Here is a 22,336-nt window from a genome sequence, read left to right on the forward strand (position 1 = left end):
ACCCCGTCTCTAAACACAAAAATTGACCAGGCATGATGGGGCGTGCCTATAATCCCAGCTACTCAGGAGGCTGAGGCAGGAGAATCACTTGAATCCAGGAAGCAGAGGTTGCAGTGAGTCAAGATTGCACCACTGCACTCCAACCTCTCAGAAAAAAAAAAAAAAGGTTTTGGAACTAAATAGAGGTAGTCTATTTTGTGACTGGCTTCTTTCACTTAGCATAGTGTTTTCAAGATTCATTCAGCTGTAGCATGTAAAACATTATGCTAAGTGAAAGTCACAAAAGACTACCTATTTATTATACAATTTCATTTACAGAAGACGTCCAGAATAGCAAATCTGTAGAGACAAAGTAGACTGGTGGTTGCTCAGGGCTGGGGAGGATGGGTGAATGGGGTAATGACAGTTCATGGGTAGGTTTCTTTCTGAGATGATAAAAATGTTACAAAATTGACTGTGGCAATGGTTGTACATTATCTGTGAATCTACTGAAAACACTAAATCATACACAATAAGTGAACTAATTATACTGTATGTCGATTATTTCTTAATAAAGCTGCTTTTTAAAAGTTCAGATTTGATGGTGCCATCAAAGCCCAAAATTTTTAAGTTTTTTTTTTTTTTTTTTTTTTGAGGCGGAGTCTCGCTCTGTCACCCAGGCTGGAGTGCAGTGGCCGGATCTCGGCTCACTGCAAGCTCCGCCTCCCGGATTTATGCCATTCTCCTGCCTCAGCCTCCCGAGTAGCTGGGACTACAGGCGTCCGCCACCTTGCCCGGCTAGTTTTTTTTTTTTGTATTTTTAGTAGAGACGGGGTTTCACTGTGTTAGCCAGGATGGTCTCGATCTCCTGACCTCGTGATCCACCCGTCTCAGCCTCCCAAAGTGCTGGGATTACAGGCTTGAGCCACCGCGCCCGGCCAATTTTTAAGTTCTTAAATCTTAAAAGACAGATTACTGTCTGAGTTGGTGACTGTGCTAGGGGCTTCAAATATCCTGCCAACCAATTTTACAACAATCTTATCAAGCATATGAGGAAAGTGAGGCATGGGTAAGTAACCTGCCCAAAGGAACATTGTACAGCTAAGTCAGAGCTAGGATCTGAATCCAGGTCAGTCAACTCCCGAGTCCTATGTTGTTTTCACTATGCTTATGTGTAGAGTTGGTCCTTTATTGAACCCAGAAAAGATGCCAACATCACACTAACTTATTAACTAATCAGAATGCCAGGCTGAACACTCCAGCTAAAATATGAAATTATCAATAGAAGAAAAAATAAAATACGTAACAATAGGTGCCAGGTTATTACATACAGAAATAAGTAAACAGAGACCCTACCATTACCTCAATAATTTCCTTTCTTTTACTATCTTCTACAGAGCTTCCCCTTTTCTCTCAGCATGAAATTTTACCTTTCATTTCTCTTTCCTGGATTTCTCGTTCCTTCTTAGCTTGAATGGCAAGCAACCTTCTGCTCTTCACAGCACTAATCATGTCTTCAGCTTCTGTATCTACTTGGGGCTCAAACTTCACAATTTCTTTTTTCCTATCAGTTTTGCCTAACCCATTCTCCACTTTTCCATTTTCTTTATTTTTGGCTTCCATTTCTTTCCGTTTCTGTTTCTCTGCTCTCTTCTTATCATTTTCTTCCTTCAACACAGCAAGCCGCTCCTTCCACAACTCTGCAGACATCTGCTGCCTGGTCTCCATGTGGTCTTGCACAGAGTATGTCATGAGGATCCGGTGGCACAGTGCTGTCAAGATCTGTAACTTCTCTTCTGACGTCAGCTCAAAGAATTCAGAGGTCTCCAGCTTTTCTAGGAACTCATCTCGTACCTCATTATCCTCAAATGCAGCTGAATCTTTATTGTCATCTGTGTCTGAGCCCTCGCTTTCCTCCTGAACATCACATCTACGCAAGCAGAGCCGCACCAGCTCTGAAACAGAATGCAGAGTCAAGGGGATTTCCGACAGCTTCATTCCCAATTCACCATAGTCTTCTGCTATCTCATCTTGTAGTAGGGTCTGTAAGAGGATGACCAACACCCTATTAAGGTATAAAAAGCCACCCTTATCTGCACTTAAGGCTTCCATAAGGGACACAGCAGTAATAGGATACTGAGCATCTGGTAAAAGCAGCCCAGAATAACAGCTCAAGAATTCCACCACCATGGCCACATCCCCAAACAGCGTGTTGGGCAGCCCTTCAGGGGTATCCACCAATCTGAATGCTGGAAGGTTTTTGCCAGTTAACTCTTGGTCCTCATATCGCTTCTGTTTTTCTAATCTCTCAAGCATTTCTTTCTCTCTTCGTTCTTTGGCTTTTTCCTTCAACTTCTTTTTCAGTTCCTCCCGTTTCTTTTTCAAATATTCTTTCCGTTGCTCTTCAGACATAGAAGCCCACCTCTTTTTGTGCTCTAGAAGTTCATAGCGTTTTTGAACAAGACTTCGCAATTCTTCTGGGAGACGAGCTCTATCTTCACTAGAGAGAAGACGAGCTGTTTTGGAGATAACACAGGACAGGGCGCTCCTCTTGTCCTCCCTGTCTTTATTTTCTTTGTAGTAGGCAATGAGGTGTAGGGCTGCAGGAGGCAGATGTTTATGAGGTTTACTAGAGGACCTAGGTGTACCCCCAGAATTCCGTGGGGTTCGCGTCATCTTCTGCGTACCTTTGGCCATATCCAACAGAGTCATCTGCTTCATTTTGGTTTTAGGAGTCTTCAGTCCCTTTTTGGGAGATTTGGAATTCCCTGTGGATTTCTGTCCATTCAGGATGCCTTTGCTTCTGCCTTTTGCCTTCAAAGGCTTGTCACTGTGCTTTCCTGGTTTCTTCGCAGGTGGGCCTTTTTTAGGAATGTGAAAGTTGGCGTGCAGCTTATTGGGAGACATCATCTTCATCATTTCTTCTAGATGTTCTTCAGGAGATTTGGAATTCTTTGAGTTCTTCACTTTGAGTGGCGAGCCACTCAATGACTTCTTCAAGTGTACATGACACCATAACTTAGGATTTAGTGGTGAACTAAGAGAAGAGTTGTCTGTCTTGGATTTCTTTGAGGGCTTCCTGTCTGGGGATCCAGTATTCTTCCTCTTAGTAGAAGGGTTGAGAGTCATATACTAGAATTTAAGAATAGGAGCAAAATTAATTTTAAAATCTAAAACTAACTTAAGCAACATTTAAGCATCTTAAAGGCCCTCTTCCCCAGCTATTCAGGTAAAGCTATGTATTCATATCTCTTCATAGATACTTTGTCCCTGAAAAAAGCAAAGACATGAACGTTAGCTAAGGTTTTTACCATGTCAACACAAAATTCCCTTGACATCCAGACTTAATACTAGACATTTCTGCTATGTAACTAGTTCTCTGTTTATATATATATTAATGGTTCTTAAATATTTAAACAAAATCTGTGAACCCCTCCACCAGAAATATTAGACAAAAACTGTGCGTACAATTTCAGAGAATCCATCCATGGACCCTGGGTTAAGGATATGTGATCTACAAAATGGCAGTATCTGAAAAGTTTAAAATGCACTGTTCTTGAAACAAGAATGAATTTTCATCCTTTCACTGTTGGTTACTATTCAGGGCATTTTACGCTTTTAAGCAGAAATGATACTGCTTAAAGTACTTTTGTCTAAACTCTAAGGCACATTTTCTTTTTTTTTTTTTTTTTTTTCTTTTTTTTGAGACGGAGTCCGCTCTGCCGCCCAGGCTGGAGTGCTGTGGCCGGATCTCAGCTCACTGCAAGCTCCGTCTCCCGGGTTTACGCCATTCTCCTGTCTCAGCCTCCCGGGCAGCTGGGACTACAGGCGCCCGCCACCTCGCCCGGCTAATTTTTTTGTACTTTTTTTTAGTAGAGACGGGGTTTCACCGTGTTAGCCAGGATGGTCTCAATCTCCTGACCTCGTGATCCACCCGTCTCGGCCTCCCAAAGTGCTGGGATTACAGGCTTGAGCCACCGCGCCCGGCCACATTTTCTGATAAAAGCAACAACTAGTGTAAGAACGTGAACACTGCTCACAGATAAAGACACCTCCTGACCTGGGCCTCAAACTCCCTTGTCCTCACTCCACACTATTTTTTTTTTGAGATGGAGTTTCGCTCTTTTTGCCCAGGCTGGAATACAATGGTGCGTTCTCGGCTCACCACAACCTCCGCCTCCTGGGTTCAAGCAATTCTCCTGCCTCAGTCTCCCGAGTAGCTGGGATTACAGGCATGCGCCACCATGCCTGGCTAATTTTGTATTTTTAGTAGAGACGGGGTTTCTCCATGTTGGGCAGGCTGGTCTTGAACTCCCGACCTCAGGTGATCCGCCCGCCTCCGCCTCCCGAAGTGCTGGGATTACAGGCATGAGACACCGCACTCGGCCACCCCACACTTTTAAGAACACATTCTGGCGGGCGTGGTGGCTCACGCCTGTAATCCTAGCACTTTGGGAGGCCGAGGCAGGCAGATCACTTGAGGTCAGGAGGTGGGAGACCAGCCTGGCCAACACGGTGAAATCCTGTCTCTACTAAAAATGCAAAAATTAGCCAGGTGTGGTGGCACATGCCTGTCACCCCAGCTACTCAGGAGGCTGAGGCTCAAGATCACTTGAACTCAGGAGGAGGAGGTTGCAGTGAGCCAGGATCACGTCACTGCACTCCAGCCTGGAGGACAGAGTAAGACCCCCGTCTCAAAAAAAAAAAAAAGAGAATTCATTCCCATGACTAATTTCACACCATTCTCCTTTGAACATACCCTCTTATCTTCCAAATCCACTCCCTCTAGTCCCGCAACTCTACAGTCCTTCAATCTCACCAGAACCTTAAATCCATTAATTTTATTACATTTTTACCACTCTAACCCCCATGTCTTGCTTTACCCAGATTAAATTTTAGTCAGTCACGATAATTAATCTCACATAAACCTATAGTTCCCTTGTCTCTCTTATTCTATCTACTTGGAAAAACCATAACCCTGATTAGCTCACTCTATTTACTCCTGCCCTGCATATGTTCAGCTTAAACACGGCTAAAATAAAAGATACAATAAAAGTGAGGGGTCTCAGCCAGGCGCGGTGGCTCAAGCCTGTAATCCTAGCACTTTTGGAGGCCGAGATGGGTGGATCACGAGGTCAGGAGATTGAGACCATCCTGGCTAACACGGTGAAACCCCGTCTCTACTAAAAAATACAAAAAACTAGCCGGGCGAGGTGGCGGCGCCTGTAGTCCCAGCTACTCGGGAGGCTGAGGCAGGAGAATGGCATAAACCCGGGAGGTGGAGCTTGCAGTGAGCTGAGATCCAGTCACTGCACTCCAGTCTGGGCGACAGAGCGAGACTCCGTCTCAAAAAAAAAAAAAAAAAAATTCCTAGCACTTTGGGAGGCCAAGGCGGGCAGATCACGAGGTCAGGAGATTGAGACCAACCTGGCTAACACGGTGAAACCCTGTCTCTACTAAAAATACAAAAAAATTAGCCAGGCGTGGTGGCGGGCGCCTGCAGTACCAGCTACCTGGGAGACTGAGGCATGAACCCGGGAGGCGGAGCTTGCAGTGAGCAGAGATCATGCCACTGCACTCCAGCCTCGGTGACAGAGCAAGAATCCGCCTCAAAAAAAAAAAAAAGTGAGTAGTGTCACTGTAAATTCATTGCCAGGCACCTCAAACAGGTCCTCCACATCACCAAGTAAACAGTGTGTTCCTTTAGTCCACTCATGTTCCCACTCTTCTGATACATATCTCGTCTCCTCAAACCTCCCATGCCTCATCTCCATCATACACCATCAGTTAACAGGTTACACTCTGGTCCATTTGTCACGATACCACTGCTTCTCTTTTTAAATGTGTATTGAAAAAAAGAAAAACCAAACTCAGTGAGTGGAACACTTTAAAAAAGATAATTACAAAGAAAAACGCCTGACAGCTAAAATGCAAACTAATTGAAATAACCAAGTAATCCAAAATACAGCCCATTTCAGAGGAAAATTGTTGCTTTAAGTGATTAGGGAAAAGACTAGAGAAACTCTAGAATATGTAATTATTACCAAAAGCAGCTAAGCACATCAATGGCACTCACAGATATAAACATCCAGTTTTTGAACAGAAGGGACTAACCAGAAAACAGCAACATGTGAAGAAGTAGTCTAAAGACAACGAGTAGGTCAGGCTAGCATGAGATGAGACTACAGGCAAGAAAACAGGTAAGAATTACCGAATATAGAATTACAAGCCCCTTAAAAAAGGGTACAGGGAAATGGCTAAGATGCGATAAATCCCAGAGATCACAGAGTAAAACACCTATGCTCCTGTTAGGAGAAAAGCAAATAGGTTTAGTAAAATTAAATAAGCTGTACTATAAAGCCATTTAAGTTTTTTTCTTTTTCTTTTTTTTTTTTTTGAGACAGTCTCACTCTGTCTCTCAGTCTTGAGTGCAGTAGCGCAATCCTGGCTCATTGCAACCTCCACCTCCCAGGCTCAACCCCCAAGTAGGTGGGATTATAAGTGTGCACCACCAAACCCGGCTAATTTTGGTATTTTTAGTAGAAACAGGTTTCACCATGTTGGCCAGCTTAGTCTCGAACTCCTGACCTCAGGTGATCTGCCACCTCCGCCCCCTAAAGTGCTGGCATTATAGGCGTGAGCCACCCAGCCAGGCCCCAATGTTTAAGACTTAAACATTGAAGATATAATGAGAGAAACGAGCCCACAGAACCATGGCTACACACAGAGGAAAAAAACATGGCCTGCACTGAGTAGGATATACTTAACAAATCCCTCTTTTGGCTAAGTTATCTAACTTTAAAGGCCCATTGGCCTTTGAAGAGTTCCGGGCAACTGCAGGTTATTGTTCCTCCGCCCGACTTTTTGTTGCCTGATTAAAACTGGAATGTGTTGTTCCCCAATCCCCAAAAATCATCCTTAGAATGGGCTGACAAAGAGGCTTTATAGCTTTACAACATATAAACCCTATCCATGACTCCTGGATTACTTTCCCTAGATGCAGAATTTCCTCATTCTAGTTTCCCAGAACTACATTTCACAAAATGCTAGGAAGAATAAGCCAAGATAACTTATTTAAGACTCCAATCTCCTCATGGACAGTAATACTATCAGTACTCCAAAGAGAATATGGCAGAGGCCATCCAAATTGCAGAGCAAGACCCATTACTACCCTGACAGGAAATAAGAACAAATGTGTGCCGCCAAAAAGTTAACAACCTTCTTCAGTCAGCCTTGGAAAATCTTCAGAGTATACACATACAGATGGACATCTTTTCTAATGCTCAGAGCAACAGATTATATATTTAAAGTTATCCTAAAATGAAATTTATTGCTAAAAAGACTAAGTTTCATTTTTAGCATTTTAAATAGGTATGTTTTAATAGGGCCTGTTACAATAACTGGGACACTTCTTTATTTACTGATTATAGTTCTATTTTAAAAGAAAAATCACTCACATTTTTCATAAGATTCTTTAAACTTCTTCCACTTAGAAGCATAGTAGTATGAAGAAGTGACACAAGAAAAAGGCGGGATGGCTTAGCCATGAGAGTCTAGCAATCCATTTTTATTCATAAGGTGTGTTTTTGTGGCAAGCCACATCATGTTTTTTTTTGTTTTTTTCTCAAAAATGAAAGAAATGAACTCACCCAACCCCCTCCCAATAGGCTGGCTCCCCACGTGAGCAGTCCTTCAGTAACTGGATCATCTCAGCATGGGGCATGCTGGGCAGTCACAGCCAAATGGGAGCCGGCTTGGCTGGACTCAAGGGGATCTGAAAAAGTATAAAACCACTTATGTGCCAACGGTGCTCCCTATCCCCAACTCAGCACAGTTACTCTACCAGACGAGCGGATGGGGAAGGAGAAGAAATGACACCTGGATTACTACTAGTATAATTTTTGGCAGAGGCCCTTCCTAATTGCTAAACAGAAATAAATATTTATGACTATCTCAGCAGCATGGAAGGTTGAAAGGAAAAGAGCATCCACAATTTTACATTTGTTCCTGTCACTTGAAACTCACCACAACCACAAATATCTGTCTGCAACTCCTGTTTCTTGATAAAAAATACGATAAAAATGAAGGAAATTACTTGTAGCAGCTCATTCAGACACTGCATACAATTTAATAATAAGCAATATAATCTAGGCAGCAAAACCCTAAATTAGCAAACCTTGGCAATCTATATTCTGATTCTTATCTAACTGTTCTCATTCACCCAGAGCAACATGTTAGAACTTTGAGGACAACACTCAAATAGTGGGTTTTTCTCAATTTCCATAAGCCTTTATTAGCAAATTTGCAAAATTTGTTACTATAAAATATATTTAAACTGTTTTCAAAATATAATTTACTTTTCATTTTTTTTTCTTCTAGCAAAGCATTCCTTCAACAATATAATTTACATTTTAAAGTACTTCTGTTCTAATCCCTAACTCGCAAACTTTTTTTTCCCTCCCCTCAAAACAGCGTCTCACTCTGTCTGTCACACAGGCTGGAGTGCAGTGGCATGATCACAGCTCACTGCAAACTTGACCTCCTGGGCTCAAGGGATCACCCTACCTCCGTCTCCGAAGTAGCCTGGACTAGAGCCACACACCATCATGCCTGGTTAATTTTTTTGTGTGTAGAAACAGGGTCTCACCATGTCACCCAGGTTGGTCTCAAACTCATGGGCTCAAGCAATCCTCCCACCTCAGCCTCCCAAAGTGCTGAAATTACAAGAAGGAGCCACTACACCCAGCCGTAAACAACAAACTTTAGGAGTGAGACTTTATTTAAAGAAAAATCAGGCCAGGTGTGGTAGCTCATGCCTATAATCCTAGCACTTTGGGAAGCCAAGGCGGGTAGATCACAAGGTCCAGGGATTGAGACCATCCTGGCCAATATGGTGAAACCCCATCTCTACTAAAAATACAAAAATTAGCCAGGTGTGGTGGCAGGTGCCTATAGTCCCAGCTACTCGGGAAGCTGAGGCAGGAGAATCGCTTGAGGCCAGGAGGCGGAGGTTGCAGTGAGCCGAGATTACGTCACTGCATTCCAGCCTGGCGATAGAGCGAGACTCTGTCTCAAAAAAAAAGAGAAAGAGAAAGAGAGAGAGAGAGAGAGAGAGGGGGGGGGAGACAAAGAAAGAGAGAGAGAGATCGATCAGCCACGCATGCTAGCTCATGCCTGTAATCCCAACACTTCGGGGGTCAGGGGAGTGGGGACTGCTTGAGTCCAGAGTTTGAGACCAGCCTGGGTAACATGGCGAGATCCTGACTCTGCAACAAATTAAAAATAAAAATTAGCTGGGCTTCGTGGTGCACACCTGTGGTCTCAGCTACTTAGGAGGCTAAGGTAGGTGGATTGTTTGAGCCCAGAGGTCAAGACTGAAGCGAGTTATGATCGCACCACTGCTCTTCCAGCCTGGACAGAGCAAGACCCTGTCTCAAAAAATAAAAAATAAAATATGTAATACTATGAGTAATGGACAAAATTATGTCACTGCCTTGTTACATGATGCACTGAGAATACATCGATTCTTATGTCCAAATATTCATAACCTGAATCTAATGAAGAAATAAACCAAAATCAAAGAGCATTCTACAAAATAACCGGGTTCTATTATTTTAAAATGTCAAGGTTTTGAAAGACAAAGAATAGCTGAGGGACTGTCCCAGATTAGAAGAAACCAAAGAGACAAGTAAATGTAACACATGTGACACATGGTAGCACAATGAATCCTATTAAAGCAAAACAAAATTGTTTTTTGGTTAAAAGGCGATTACTGAAGAATTGGGAAAATGTGAGTAAAACCTATAGATCAGGTAATAGAGTTACTTCAATGTTAACTTCTTTATTTCGACAACTCTACTGTAGTTACGTTGGAAAATATCCTTGGCCGGGTACGGTGGCTCAAGCCTGTAATCCCAGCACTTTGGGAGGCCAAGGCGGGCGGATCACGAGGTCAGGAGATCGAGACCATCCTGGCTAACACGGTGAAACCCCGTCTCTACTAAAAAATACAAAAAACTAGCCGGGCGAGTTGGCGGCGCCTGTAGTCCCAGCTACTTGGGAGGCTGAGGCAGGAGAACGGCGTAAACCCGGGAGGCGGAGCTCGCAGTGAGCTGAGATCCGGCCACTGCACTCCAGCCTAGGCGACAGAGTGAGACTCCGTCTCAAAAAAAAAAAAAAAGAAAATATCCTTGATTTTTTGTTTTGCTTTGTAGACATGGAATCTTGCCATGATGCCCAGGAAGGTCCTGAACTCAAGTGATCCTGCCACCTCAGCCTCCCAGAGTGCCAGAATTACACAGGTGTGAGCTAGCAATATCAATGTTTTAAAGAAATCCATATTCCAGTATTCCGTAAAAGGGCATCCTGTCTGGAAAATCACTTGGCTCAGGAAAAAATAATTCATGTGTGTGTGTAGAGAGCAGATTAGGCCAGATGCAGTGGCTCATGCCTGTAATCCCAACACTTTGGGAGGCTGAGGCAGGAGGATCACTTGAGACCAGCATGGGCAAGAGTGAGACTCCATCTTTACAAAAAATAAAAAACACAAAAATCAGTTCGGCATGATGGTGAGCACCTGTAATCCTAGCTAGTCAGAAGCATGTGGTGGGAGGACTGCTTGAGCCAGAAGTTCCAGGCTACAGTGAGCTATGATCATTCCACTGCACACTAACCTGGGAGACAGCGTAAGGCCTACCTCAAAAAAAAAAAAAAAAAAAGAGAGAATGATAAACGAATATGATAAATGATGTTAATATCTGAGGAAATCTAATTAAAGAGTACATGGAAATTCAGTAGTGTTTTGTCAACTCTCCTGTATAAAATTATTCAAAATAAAATATTAAAATATATTAAGAACAAGGCTAAACTCATGCAGGATTCCAAATGTCTTAAAGTGTTATTTTCTTCTTATGCCTCTAATCCAAAGGTTTCCCTACTAGGATTTATCAGTCTAAAATAAGGGCTCAAACATGATGGAGAGACTAACAAAACAGGGCTTCAATGTATTACAAGAGGAAAATGAGCTGCAGATTTCATCTTAGATGACAGTTATCACCCAACTTTCTTATAAATCATTCCTCCAAGTCATTGGGCCCACAAAAAATTATGCTGCCCCTAAAGTCCAAATGTCAGTGGCATTTTTCTCCAACAAATGGAATTTCTTCAAGAAATGAATAGCCAGTTACCTATTATATGCAACATACTACACTAAACATTACAAGATATAAAATAAGCAAGGTAGTTCTTATTCTCAAGTAATTTTTATTCTAGAAAGAATTTGGAAAACCACAAACACACCCTCATCATCATATTAAGTACTCAGGTAAAAATTCCTGCATCTTTACATAATTTTCCTCTCTCCCACGTAAGCCCTCCCTATGGATCCCTTGCTAAAATTTTTTTTTTTTTTTGAGACGGAGTCTTGCTCTGTCGCCCAGGCTGGAGTGCAGTGGCTGGATCTCAGCTCACTGCAAGCTCCGCCTCCCGGGTTTACGCCATTCTCCTGCCTCAGCCTCCCGAGTAGCAAGGACTACAGGCGCCCGCTACCACACCTGGCTAGGTTTTTTGTATTTTTTAGTAGAGACGGGGTTTCACCATGTTAGCCAGGATGGTCTCGATCTCCTGACCTCGTGATCCGCCCGTCTCGGCCTCCCAAAGTGCTGGGATTACAGGCTTGAGCCACCGCACCCGGCCAAAACTTTTTTTTTTTTTTTTTTGGAGACAGCGTCTCGCTCTGTTACCCAGGCTGGAGTGCAGCAGCGCAATCTCGGCTCGCTATAAGCTGCGCCTCGCAGGTTCAAGCAATTCTCCTGCCTCAGTCTCCCGTGTAGCTTGGGACTACAGGCGCCCATCACCAAACCCTGCTAATTTTTTGTATTTCTAGTAGAGGTCTCCATCTCCTGACCTCATGATCCACCCACCTTGGCCTCCAGAGTGCTGGGATTACAGGCGTGGGCCAGCACACACCCGGCCTGCTAAAACTATTGCTCAGAACTCCCTCTCTTTACGCCTGGTCTCTCTCTACAGTAAATGTACTCAGAGCCTGAGAGAACATTAAATTCTACAAAATCCAAAGGGTATACAGAGAGAGAAAATATCCCAGGCCTTTGGATGGATGGGTCCTCTGTGATGAACTTTAATTCTCAACAGATTATTTTAAATTTCTTCTAGATAAAGAATCCAAAGCAATGTTTTAAGTTCTACTTATCTATGTTCTTTACTATGTTTTGCCCTGGCTGAGAAGCCAAAGTACTAATTTTATAAATAGGAAAAACACAGCTTATATACAAAAAACAATCAGTGACATGTCTAGTAGTATTGGGAAATAAGAAATTATTGTTTAAGATAGGGAAAACAAATAATAAACCTGAGTATAAGCCTTTACCTCTGTAAACCAGTATTTTACATGAGTCTTAAGTTTTCTGAGTAAAATCACTGCCCTCTTATAGCATTTTAGTCTAAGCAAGCTTCCATTTCCTAGTTTCAACCTAAATTATAGCCAAATTTCATAATATTAGTAATTTAAGCCCCCACTAGAAATTCTGGGAGAAGCTTATTTCTTCAGAAATTACCTTTCAGGTTATAAGTTCCTAGAGTTCTAGTCTCTCTCTCCTACAAAAATTGTGGATCAGCTGGGCGTGGTGGTACGTGCCTGTAGTCCCTAGCTACCAGTGAGACAGAGGGAGGAGGATCACTTGAGCCCAGAAGTTTCAGGATGCAGTGAACTGTGATTGTCCCACTGCACTCCAGCCTGGACAACACAGCAAGACCCTGTCTCTAACGTAAGAAATAAGAGTGGATCGGCTTTTATGTCTTAGGAAACTCAAAAAATCTTTTACCCATAAAAAGAGACTTTCACATTATTCACATACTGAATCATTAAACTAAAATACATAAAAAGAGAGCTGTAAGATTAGAAAAGAGGAAAATATTTAAGGACTCAAGTAATCCAAGAATTAGTCTAAAACCCATTTAGAGATGGTTTCATAGAGTTCTCATACAGTTAAGACAGTAATCTCATGTGAAGACCAGAGAAAGTTGAATCATGGTTCCAAACTCTGTGGCAACAAAATGACAGTGAACTCAAATTTCTCTTCAATAAACAAAAACGAACATCTAAGAAAAAATTATAGTTCCATGGAAAATTTAGTCCTGAACTAGAAAAAGCCAATTGCTTTCTAAATTTTTCCTTTTAAGCAAATAATAAAAATTTAAAGAGCCTAACAGAAGACACCACTTATCTTGTTGGTCTAGAATAAGAAAATCACTAAGTGCTTATGAATGGAGGTCTTTACTATGTTTTGGAGAAACAAAATTATTTTTCAATATGCTTTTGTCATCATAATCAACTTAAGATAACTGAGCTAATTTAGTTGTTATGACTTAAGATGTCTTTATATTTTCATAATTAAATGAAATGGGAAAAAAAGAAATCCTGGAAATGTGACCTAGTTTTAATGGATCAAGAGCCCTTTTCTGGTTCTACTCTGGCCCAGAGACCAAGATGAAAATTACCAGCCAGTATGCTATGTTAAATTTACCAATGAAAGAAGCATTAAGTACTTGCAAAACCTAAATTAAAAAAAAACACCTTATCAGATAAAGTTTGAAATGGAAAAGAAAATCAGAAATCCTAGACCAGCGTCTTAAGTCTTGTCATCACTTTCTGTTGGTTCTGATTAGACCAGGTCTCAGATTCCCCATCTGTAAAATGAAACATATAACTTCATAGAAGTATTTTGAAAATCAAAAGAGATGATTTTTAAAATTACTCCTTCTCGGTCGGGCGTGGTGGCTCACATCTGTAATACCAGTACTTTGGGAGGCCGAAGCAGCCAGATCACTTGAGGTCAGGAGCTCGAGACCAGCATGGCCAACATGGCGAAACCCCATCTCTACTAAAAGTACAAAAATTAGCTGGGTGTGGTGGTGTATGCCTGTAATCCCAGCTACTCAGGAGGCTGAGAAGGAGGAGGCTGCAGTGAACAGAGATCACACCACTGCACTCCAGCCTGGGTGACACAGTGAGACTCCATCTCAAATAAAAAAAAACAAAATTACTCTTCAAGAGGAAAATACTAGGTTTCCCACTAACCTATCACACACAGTGCTTCTCATTCCAGGTTCTTTTTAAGGTTGCCACTGTATGTGGTCATCTTGTCTGACATGCAAAATCAGTTTTCATTCTTAGTAACTAGTTAACAAAATACTTTTTGTATTTATACTATACCTCATTCCAAAAAGGGTCTGAGGCACAAAAGCACATGTATATAGAGTTTTTAAATTATGCTAGCCTAATAAAAAATAAATTGAACTGGGGAAGATACTCAATGTGGCCTCTTCCCTACCAACCTCACATCACAACCTATATGAAACAGATATACCTGAAAAATTTTTAATTCATTATCTGATGTTAGAGTTCAAAATCTGCTATAAATATAAATATAATGGAGCCATCAAAGAAATAATGATGCTTTATCCTGCTGTCCAAAAATTAACAGTGACCTTACCTTGTACGGATCAAGTAAAAAGTCACTGAACTTGCTGGGCAGAGAATATTTCTTCACCAATTCATCTTCTACGACCCAAGGTGCATTTTCACCAGTACCAGCTCGTAATGCATTATGCCGTATAAAGTATCGAACTATCTCCTTATTTGGTGGGCGCTCTGTACGAATCAAGCTGTCTGCTGGCACATTACTGATGATCTAGGTTAAAAACAAATAAATAACTCACCACTGGGGTAAAAAGTAATTACACAAACGAGAACAAGCAATATATGTTCTCTCCAGAAAAATCAAAATTCCATCTACATCAATAGAGCTACAAATTAGAAAAAAAACCAAAAAATTGGCCAGAGATGGTATCTTACACTTGTAATCTCATCAACTCAGGAGACCAAGGTGTAAAGACCGTTTGAGGCCAGGAGTTAGAGATCAGCCTGGGAAATATAAAAAGACCCTCTGTGTACAAATATCAAAACATGCCAATAGTCCTAGCTATTTGGGAGGCTGAAGCAGAATTACTTGAACCCAGGAGATCGAGGCTATAGTGAGCTATGGTCACACCAATGCACTCCAGGCTGGGCAACACAGTGAGAACCCATCTCTTAAAAAAAGAGAGAAAATGGAGAATAATTTTCAGAGACAGAACATCAATTTAAAAATATCCTTAGGCAATCTGTCAATATGTATCAAAGTTTTCTAAAAATATGTACACCCTTTCAGCAATTCCTCTCGTTAAGAATTTATCTTGGCCGGGCGCGGTGGCTCAAGCCTGTAATCCCAGCACTTTGGGAGGCCGAGACGGGTGGATCACGAGGTCAGGAGATCGAGACTATCCTGGCTAACATGGTGAAACCCCGTCTCTACTAAAAAATACAAAAAACTAGCTGGGCGAGGTGGCGGGCGCCTGTAGTCCTTGCTACTCGGGAGGCTGAGGCAGGAGAATGGCGTGAACCCAGGAGGCGGAGCTTGCAATGAGCTGAGATCCAGCCACTGCACTCCAGCCCGGGCGACAGAGCGAGACTCCGTCTCAAAAAAAAAAAAAAAAAAAGAATTTATCTTAGGAAGTAAATGGACAAAGTCATCATCAAATGCTTTTAATAGCAAAAACGTGAGGAAGGGGTTGAGGGTATTACCTAAAGGTACATCAATAAGGGATTTGTTAAATGAAAATATGTACATATAATGGACACTCCAGTCCTAAGAAAAAAGTTTCTCAACCCAGAAAAATTCATCAGAATCATCTAGGGTGCTATTAAAATGCAATGCTTGGGCCTCACCACACACTTAATGAATCTTATGACTCTCTGGCAGTAAAGGTTAGGAATCAACATGTGTAATCAGCTCCCCTGGTGACTATCACACACATTAAAATCTGAGAACACTGCTTTGGAAGAAAGTTTAATGACATTACAGATGCTTAGTACACAATAAATGAACAAATTAAGTTATAAAATAACATAGACAGAATAGTTCTACTTTTAAAAGTCACTTAATAGCAGGAAACAGAGAAGGAAGGAAAACAAATTTTTTTTTTTTAAAGTCACTTAGGAGCTAACTACCATTTACTAAATCTATATTCACCAATTATCTCTGAGCATGACATCAGATATCATCTTTCTTATTTGCATTTTCTTTCTTTCTAAAATCAACTTACTCTTTGTGAACAAAATACCATCTATATCAATAGGGCTCATCCGGGAGGCGGAGCGTGCAGTGAGCTGAGATCCGGCCACTGCACTCCAGCCCGGGCGACAGAGCGAGACTCTGTCTCAAAAAGAAAAATACAAAAAAAAAAATTCCTAACAACCCAGCCAAGGCTTCTGATCACAAACCATAAAACCAACAGTCAGAATAGAATTGGACTTGTCAATATTCTGAGGCAGGAACAAAACAATGTAAATAAAGCAGCAAAAGATTTGGGTTATAATCCTTCCCAATCTCATTTACTGAATCAAGAACTTTGACAGTTACTAAACTTCTCAGGTCTTAGCTGTTTCTTCTGTAAAATGGTTACGTCTGAAGACAAATGTGCACTGCCTTCCACATCCAGTCTGCTAATCCACCTCTTTCTAAGATTCTACATATACAGGTGGTGTAGGAGTACCTGAAAAGTAACACGGCGCCCAGCCCAAAACCCATTATTTTATATGCCACTATGAAAAAAACTCTTACCAATTGATTTTAACTTACATCCTGACTCTGGACAAGTTAAAAAAAATAAAATAAAAACTGAACATCTTAGAATAAATATAATACTGAGTTAATTTGAGAATATTTACTATTGTAGGTTATTAGCTTGTAGTTTTATAAGGTTCCTTGTAAAAGCACTGAGGCGTTGACTCAACGTCTGAGTTTAATTAACAAATGACTGCTCCACTTTTAACTGGGAAGAATGATTTCCTTGGAAAGTCTGTAACTGCTGGGACAGATTAATTTTCAAACTGAGTTTCAAGCACAAATGATACCCTAGGAATTCTTATATAAAAAAGAGGAAAAGCATGCTATCTTCTAGGAAAGAAAATATAATTTACATTAACTTGAAGTCATTAACTACTGTAACTAGAAAACCACTCAGAATCTGCTGTACAAAGATATTTATTTGCATTTTTCTTTAGCACATATTCTCCAACAAAAGCAACCCTATGATATTTTCTTAAAGAACATCTATCACATGTAAAAAGTTTAATGTAAAGTGTCAACTAACCTTATCTTCATTTTGTAGTTTCACATCATATTTGTGAGGCAGAAATTTTGGAGGAGCCCATTTCCTTTCTCCTTTTTTTAATGAAGTAGGAAGTTTTCGTGGCGATCTACGTGCTCTGTCATCTAGTCAAATCATAGAAAATTGTGAAAAACATAATTATTTTAATCCTTTTCATTCACTCATTAGCAAGTCTTAACTGAACGTCTGCTCTTCACTACGCACTGGGTGACGTAGCACAAAAATGAATCATAATGTCTTAACTTCAAGGAGTTAAAGTCTATGAGGAAAGTCACCAAGTAAAAAACTACAATGTGGTAAACAGCTTAATAGAAGTTGGTAAAGAAAAACACCATGAGAGGCTGGACACAGTGGCTCATGTCTGTAATCCCAGCACTTTGGGAGGCTGAGGTGGGTGGATCACCTGAGGTCGGGAGTTCGAGACCAGCCTGATCAACATAGAGAAACCCCCATCTCGGCCGGGCGCGGTGGCTCAAGCCTGTAATCCCAGCACTTTGGGAGGCCGAGACGGGTGGATCACGAGGTCAGGAGATCGAGACCATCCCGGCTAACACGGTGAAACCCCGTCTCTACTAAAAATACAAAAAACTAGCCGGGCGAGGTGGCGGCGCCTGTAGTCCCAGCTACTCGGGTGGCTGAAGCAGGAGAATGGCGTGAACCCGGGAGGCGGAGCTTGCAGTGAGCTGAGATCTGGCCACCGCACTCCAGCCTGGGCGACAGAGCAAGACTCCGTCTCAAAAAAAAAAAAAAAAAAAAAAAAAAAAGAGAAACCCCCATCTCTACTAAAAATACAAAATTAGCCGGGCTTGGGGGCACATCCCTATAATCCCAGCTACTGAGGAGGCTGAGGCAGGAGAATCGCTTGAACCTGGGAGGCAGAAGTTGCAGTGAGCCGAGATCACGCCACTGCACTCCAGCCTGGGCAACAAGAGCGGAAACTCCATCTCAAAAAAAACAAAAAAGAAAAACACTACGAGAACACAGAGAAGAAATACTAACTTATTCTGGAAGGTAAGTAGAAAGATGAGTAAGAATATGACTTGGGACAGCTGTGGTAGTTCACACCTGTAATCCCAGCACTTTGGGAGGCCAAGGTAGGCGGATCCCCTGAGTCCCGGAGTTCGAGACCAGCCTGGGCAACATGGTGAAACCATCTCTACAAAAAATACAAAAAATTAGCCAGGTGTGGTGGCACACGCCTGTAATCACAGCTACTTGGGCGGCTAGGGTAGGATGGCTTGAGCCTGGGAGGTCAGGGTTGCAGTGAGCCCTGATCTTGCGACTGCACTCCAGGCTAGGAGACAGAGTGAGACCCTGTCTAAAAAAAAAAAAAAAAAAAAAAGAATACTACCAATAAAGCACATGACCTCTTCAGAGACTGCAAGCAATGAGGGGTGTGGTTAAATATGATGTGTACTAGAGTCAAAAAAATTTAAAAAGGTAAGCCAGGGCCATAATTAGAAAGGGTCTTGTATACCATTTAAAGAGATTAGAATTTGTCTTCCTAGCACTAAAGAACCAATGACAGTCTGTGGCTATAACTAATTACAGTGCATTTTGGAAAGATCAACATAAAATGGGGCCCGTCACAGTGGCTTGTGCCTGTAATCCCAGCACTTAACAGGCCAAGACAGGAGGATCATTTGAGGTCAACAGTTCAAGACCAGCCTGGCCAGCACGGTGAAACCCCGTCTCTACAAAAAATAGAAAAAAAATTAGCTGAGCATGGTGGCACACGCCTGTAATCCCAGCTACTCGGGAGGCTGAGGTAGGAGAATTGCTTGAACCCAGGAGGTGGAGGTTGCAGTGCTCCGAGATGACGCCACTGCACTCTCCAGCCTGCCTGGGCAACAGAGCGAGACTCTGTCTCCAAAAAAACAAGACGAATATAAAATGGAAAGTTGAGACTGAAGATAAGGAAATTAGAAAATACAATGCTAAACGTCTGAATTAGGTTGGGCACAGAGGCTCACACAGGTAATCCCAGAACTCTGGGAAGCTGAGGTGGGAAGACTGCTTCAGCCCAGGAGTTTAAATCAAGCCTTAGTCACATAGTGAGATCCTGTCTCTAAACAAACAAACAAAAAAATTAGCCAGGTGTGGTGATACACACGTGTGGTCTCAGCTACTCAGGAGGCTAAGACAGGAGGATCACTTGAGCCTGGGAGTTGAGGCTGCAATGAGCTATGACCACACCACTGCACCCTAGCCTGGGTGACAGAGCAAGACCCTATCTCAAAAGTAAACATCTGAATTTATGTAACTATAATACAAAAGGAGAGTTAAGATGCATCTAGTTCGTGACCAACTAGACGTGAGAATGTTAAAGGTATCTTAAGTTTTTTGCCTTAAAGACTAGGTGGATGGATGGTGAGCCAAGTAAAAGAATGAGGAGAGAACAGTTCTTGTTTACCTGCCTTGGGATGCAAGAAGAGTGAGGTCAATTCAGCTTTACACATGTTGAATCTAAATTGCATAAAGGAGGGGTCAGGCGTGGTGGCTCACGCCTGTAATTCCAGCACTCTTGGAGGCCAAGGTGGGCGGATCACCTGAGGTCCAGAGTTCGAGACCAGCCTGGCCAACATGGTGAAACCTCATCTCTATTAAAAATACAAAATTAGCTGGGCGTGGTAGCGTGCTCCCACAGTCCCAGCTACTAGGGAGGCTGAAGCAGGAGAATCGCTTGAACCCGTGAGGCAAGGTTGCAGTCAGCCAAAATTGCGCCACTGCACTCCAGCCTGGGTGACAAAGCGAGACTCCATCTCAAAAATAAGTAAATAAATAAACTGCATATAGGACAGGCAAGTAAAGATCAAGTCAACAGTTAAAAGTCTTACCCAAGCTTGGAAATCACCAGGCTACAACAGTTAAGAATTCAAACTGTGTGGCCGGGCATGGTGGCTCACACCTGTAATCACAGCACTTCGGGAGGCCAAGGCGGGCGGATCACAAGGTCAGGAGATTGAGACCATCCTAACACAGTGAAACCCCATCTCTACTAAAAATACAGAAAGAAATTAGCCAGGCGTGGTGGCGGGCGCCTATAGTCCCAGCTATTCAGGAGGCTGAGGCAAAAGAATGGCGTGAACCCGGGAGGCGGAGCTTGCATTGAGTTGAGATCGCACCACTGCACTCCAGCCTGGGCGACAGAGGGAGAGAGACTCAGTCTCAAAAAAAAAAAAAAAAAAAAAAAAGAATTCAAACTGTGGCATGAATAGCATATAACAGTACACTATGCAAACTGAAAAACAGAAGGCAAAGAATAGAATCCTATGGAAAAAGTCAAAGGAATGGCAGGGAAGAAAGGAAATAAAGAAACAGAATAGCTGGAGCACTAAGAGACAGCGGTATCAAGCTAAGAGATATGAGTGACCAACAGTATTAAATGTAATAGATGCAACACTATTCACAATAGCAAAGACATGGAGTCAACCTAAAAGCCAATGATGGACACAAGAAAGAAAACGTGGTACACGTACACCATGGAATACTATGCAGCCATAAAAAAGAATGAGATCATGTCCTTTGCAGGGACTTGAATGAACCTGGAGGCTATTATCCTTGCAAACTAACACAGGAACAGAAAACCAAATACTGCATGTTCTCACTTGTAAGTGGGAGCTAAATGATGAGAATACATGGACACAGAGGGGAACAACACACACTGGGGCTTTTTGAAGAAAAACAACTAATGGGTACTAGGCTTAATACTTGGGTGATGAAATAATGTATACAACAAACCCCTATGACACAAGTTTACCTATGCAACAACCCTGCACTTCTACCCTTGAACTTAAATGTTTTTTTTTTTTTTTTTTTTTTTGAGATGGAGTCTCGCTCTGTCGCCCAGGCTAGAGTGCAGTGGCCAGATCTCAGCTCACTGCAAGCTCCACCTCCCGGGTTCACGCCATTCTCCTGCCTCAGCCTCCCGAGTAGCTGGGACTACAGGCGCCCACCACCTCGCCCGGCTAGTTTTTTGTATTTTTTAGTAGAGACGGGGTTTCACCGTGTTAGCCAGGATGGTCTCGATCTCCTGACCTTGTGATCCGCCCGTCTCGGCCTCCCAAAGTGCTGGGATTACAGGCTTGAGCCACCGCGCCCGGCCTTAAATGTTAAAAAAACAATAAATATTAATAAATATAACAGAAAAGTCCAACACATGCCAAGAAGAAATATCTGCATTTGACAATTAAGAGGACACTTGTAAACTTAATAGGAAATATTTCAGGAATATAGAGGCAGAAGTAAGACCACAATAAAACTGATGTTCAGAAAGCAGAGAGAACATTCCTAACCAAAACACTTCTCAACCTCAAGGAATTGCAAGTAATGCCCTTATTACAAAACTTCAATATCAAAAAGAAGAGGGAAACTGGAAAACACAGAAGTTAGCATTCACAATACAGAGGAGAAAACAAAACTGAAGTATCAACAACTTGGGATGGACCAACTACAATGACACTCTCAGAAGTTTGCTTCAAACTACATTAAGAAAGTACCTCGAAAACCATCTGCACAGATCCAAAACATCTAGAGACACAAAACAGAATGGGAGACAGACAACATCACATTCTAATGCAAAGTTTGTACCAGTTAAACAGTGAGCGAATATTATTTGATTCTCTAACATTCATGGGGAGGGAGACCAATACACACCAAACACTTGGTACACCTACATTTTTGGAGGCAACAATAACCGAGTCCAGTCAAATTCTTTATTAATGAAGGCCTCAGAGGCTGAACGGTCTTCCCAGTGAGCCAAATCTCAATTCTTCAACTTTAAAAACATTATTGTTAGAGTCTCCAGGTCCCTAGGATATCACAGTTTCAGGATTTTACCTGCTCCCACGTGAGGGACTTAAATTACAGATTATGGAGACAAGAAAGTGCAACTGACCCTTGAACAGCACAGGGATTAGGGCTCTGACCTCTCCTCCTCTTGCAGTCAAAAATCTGTGTATACAGACAGGCACAGTGGGTCATGCCTGTAATAGCATGAGGCCGAGGCCGCAAGGAGGTCCAGGCTGCAGTAAGCTGTGATCACAACACTCCACTCCAGCCTGGGGGCAACACAGTAAGACCCTGTCTCAAAAAAAAGAGGTCAAGGCAGGAGGATTGCTTGAGCTCA

The 22,336-nt window shown here is 42.2% G+C and overlaps 1 protein-coding gene across 3 annotated transcripts in view; it reads right to left on the reverse strand.

Annotated features, from left to right (window-relative positions):
* BAZ1B (bromodomain adjacent to zinc finger domain 1B) overlaps window positions 1-22,336 on the reverse strand; it is an 86,530-nt gene that overhangs the window by 37,526 nt on the left and 26,668 nt on the right. For all 3 annotated transcript variants that reach the window (XM_033192759.1, XM_033192758.1, XM_033192757.1), the window contains exons 5-7: window positions 17,191-17,312; window positions 14,490-14,687; window positions 1,410-3,111 (exon numbers count right to left, since the gene is read on the reverse strand). In XM_033192759.1, coding sequence (XP_033048650.1) covers window positions 1,410-3,111; window positions 14,490-14,687; window positions 17,191-17,312 — 2,022 coding nt within the window. The remainder of the gene's footprint in view (window positions 1-1,409; window positions 3,112-14,489; window positions 14,688-17,190; window positions 17,313-22,336) is intronic.

The sequence above is a fragment of the Trachypithecus francoisi genome, unplaced genomic scaffold, assembly GCF_009764315.1.
Source record: "Trachypithecus francoisi isolate TF-2019V2 unplaced genomic scaffold, Tfra_2.0 Lachesis_group4, whole genome shotgun sequence".
In the NCBI taxonomy this organism is placed as follows: Eukaryota; Metazoa; Chordata; class Mammalia; order Primates; family Cercopithecidae; genus Trachypithecus; species Trachypithecus francoisi.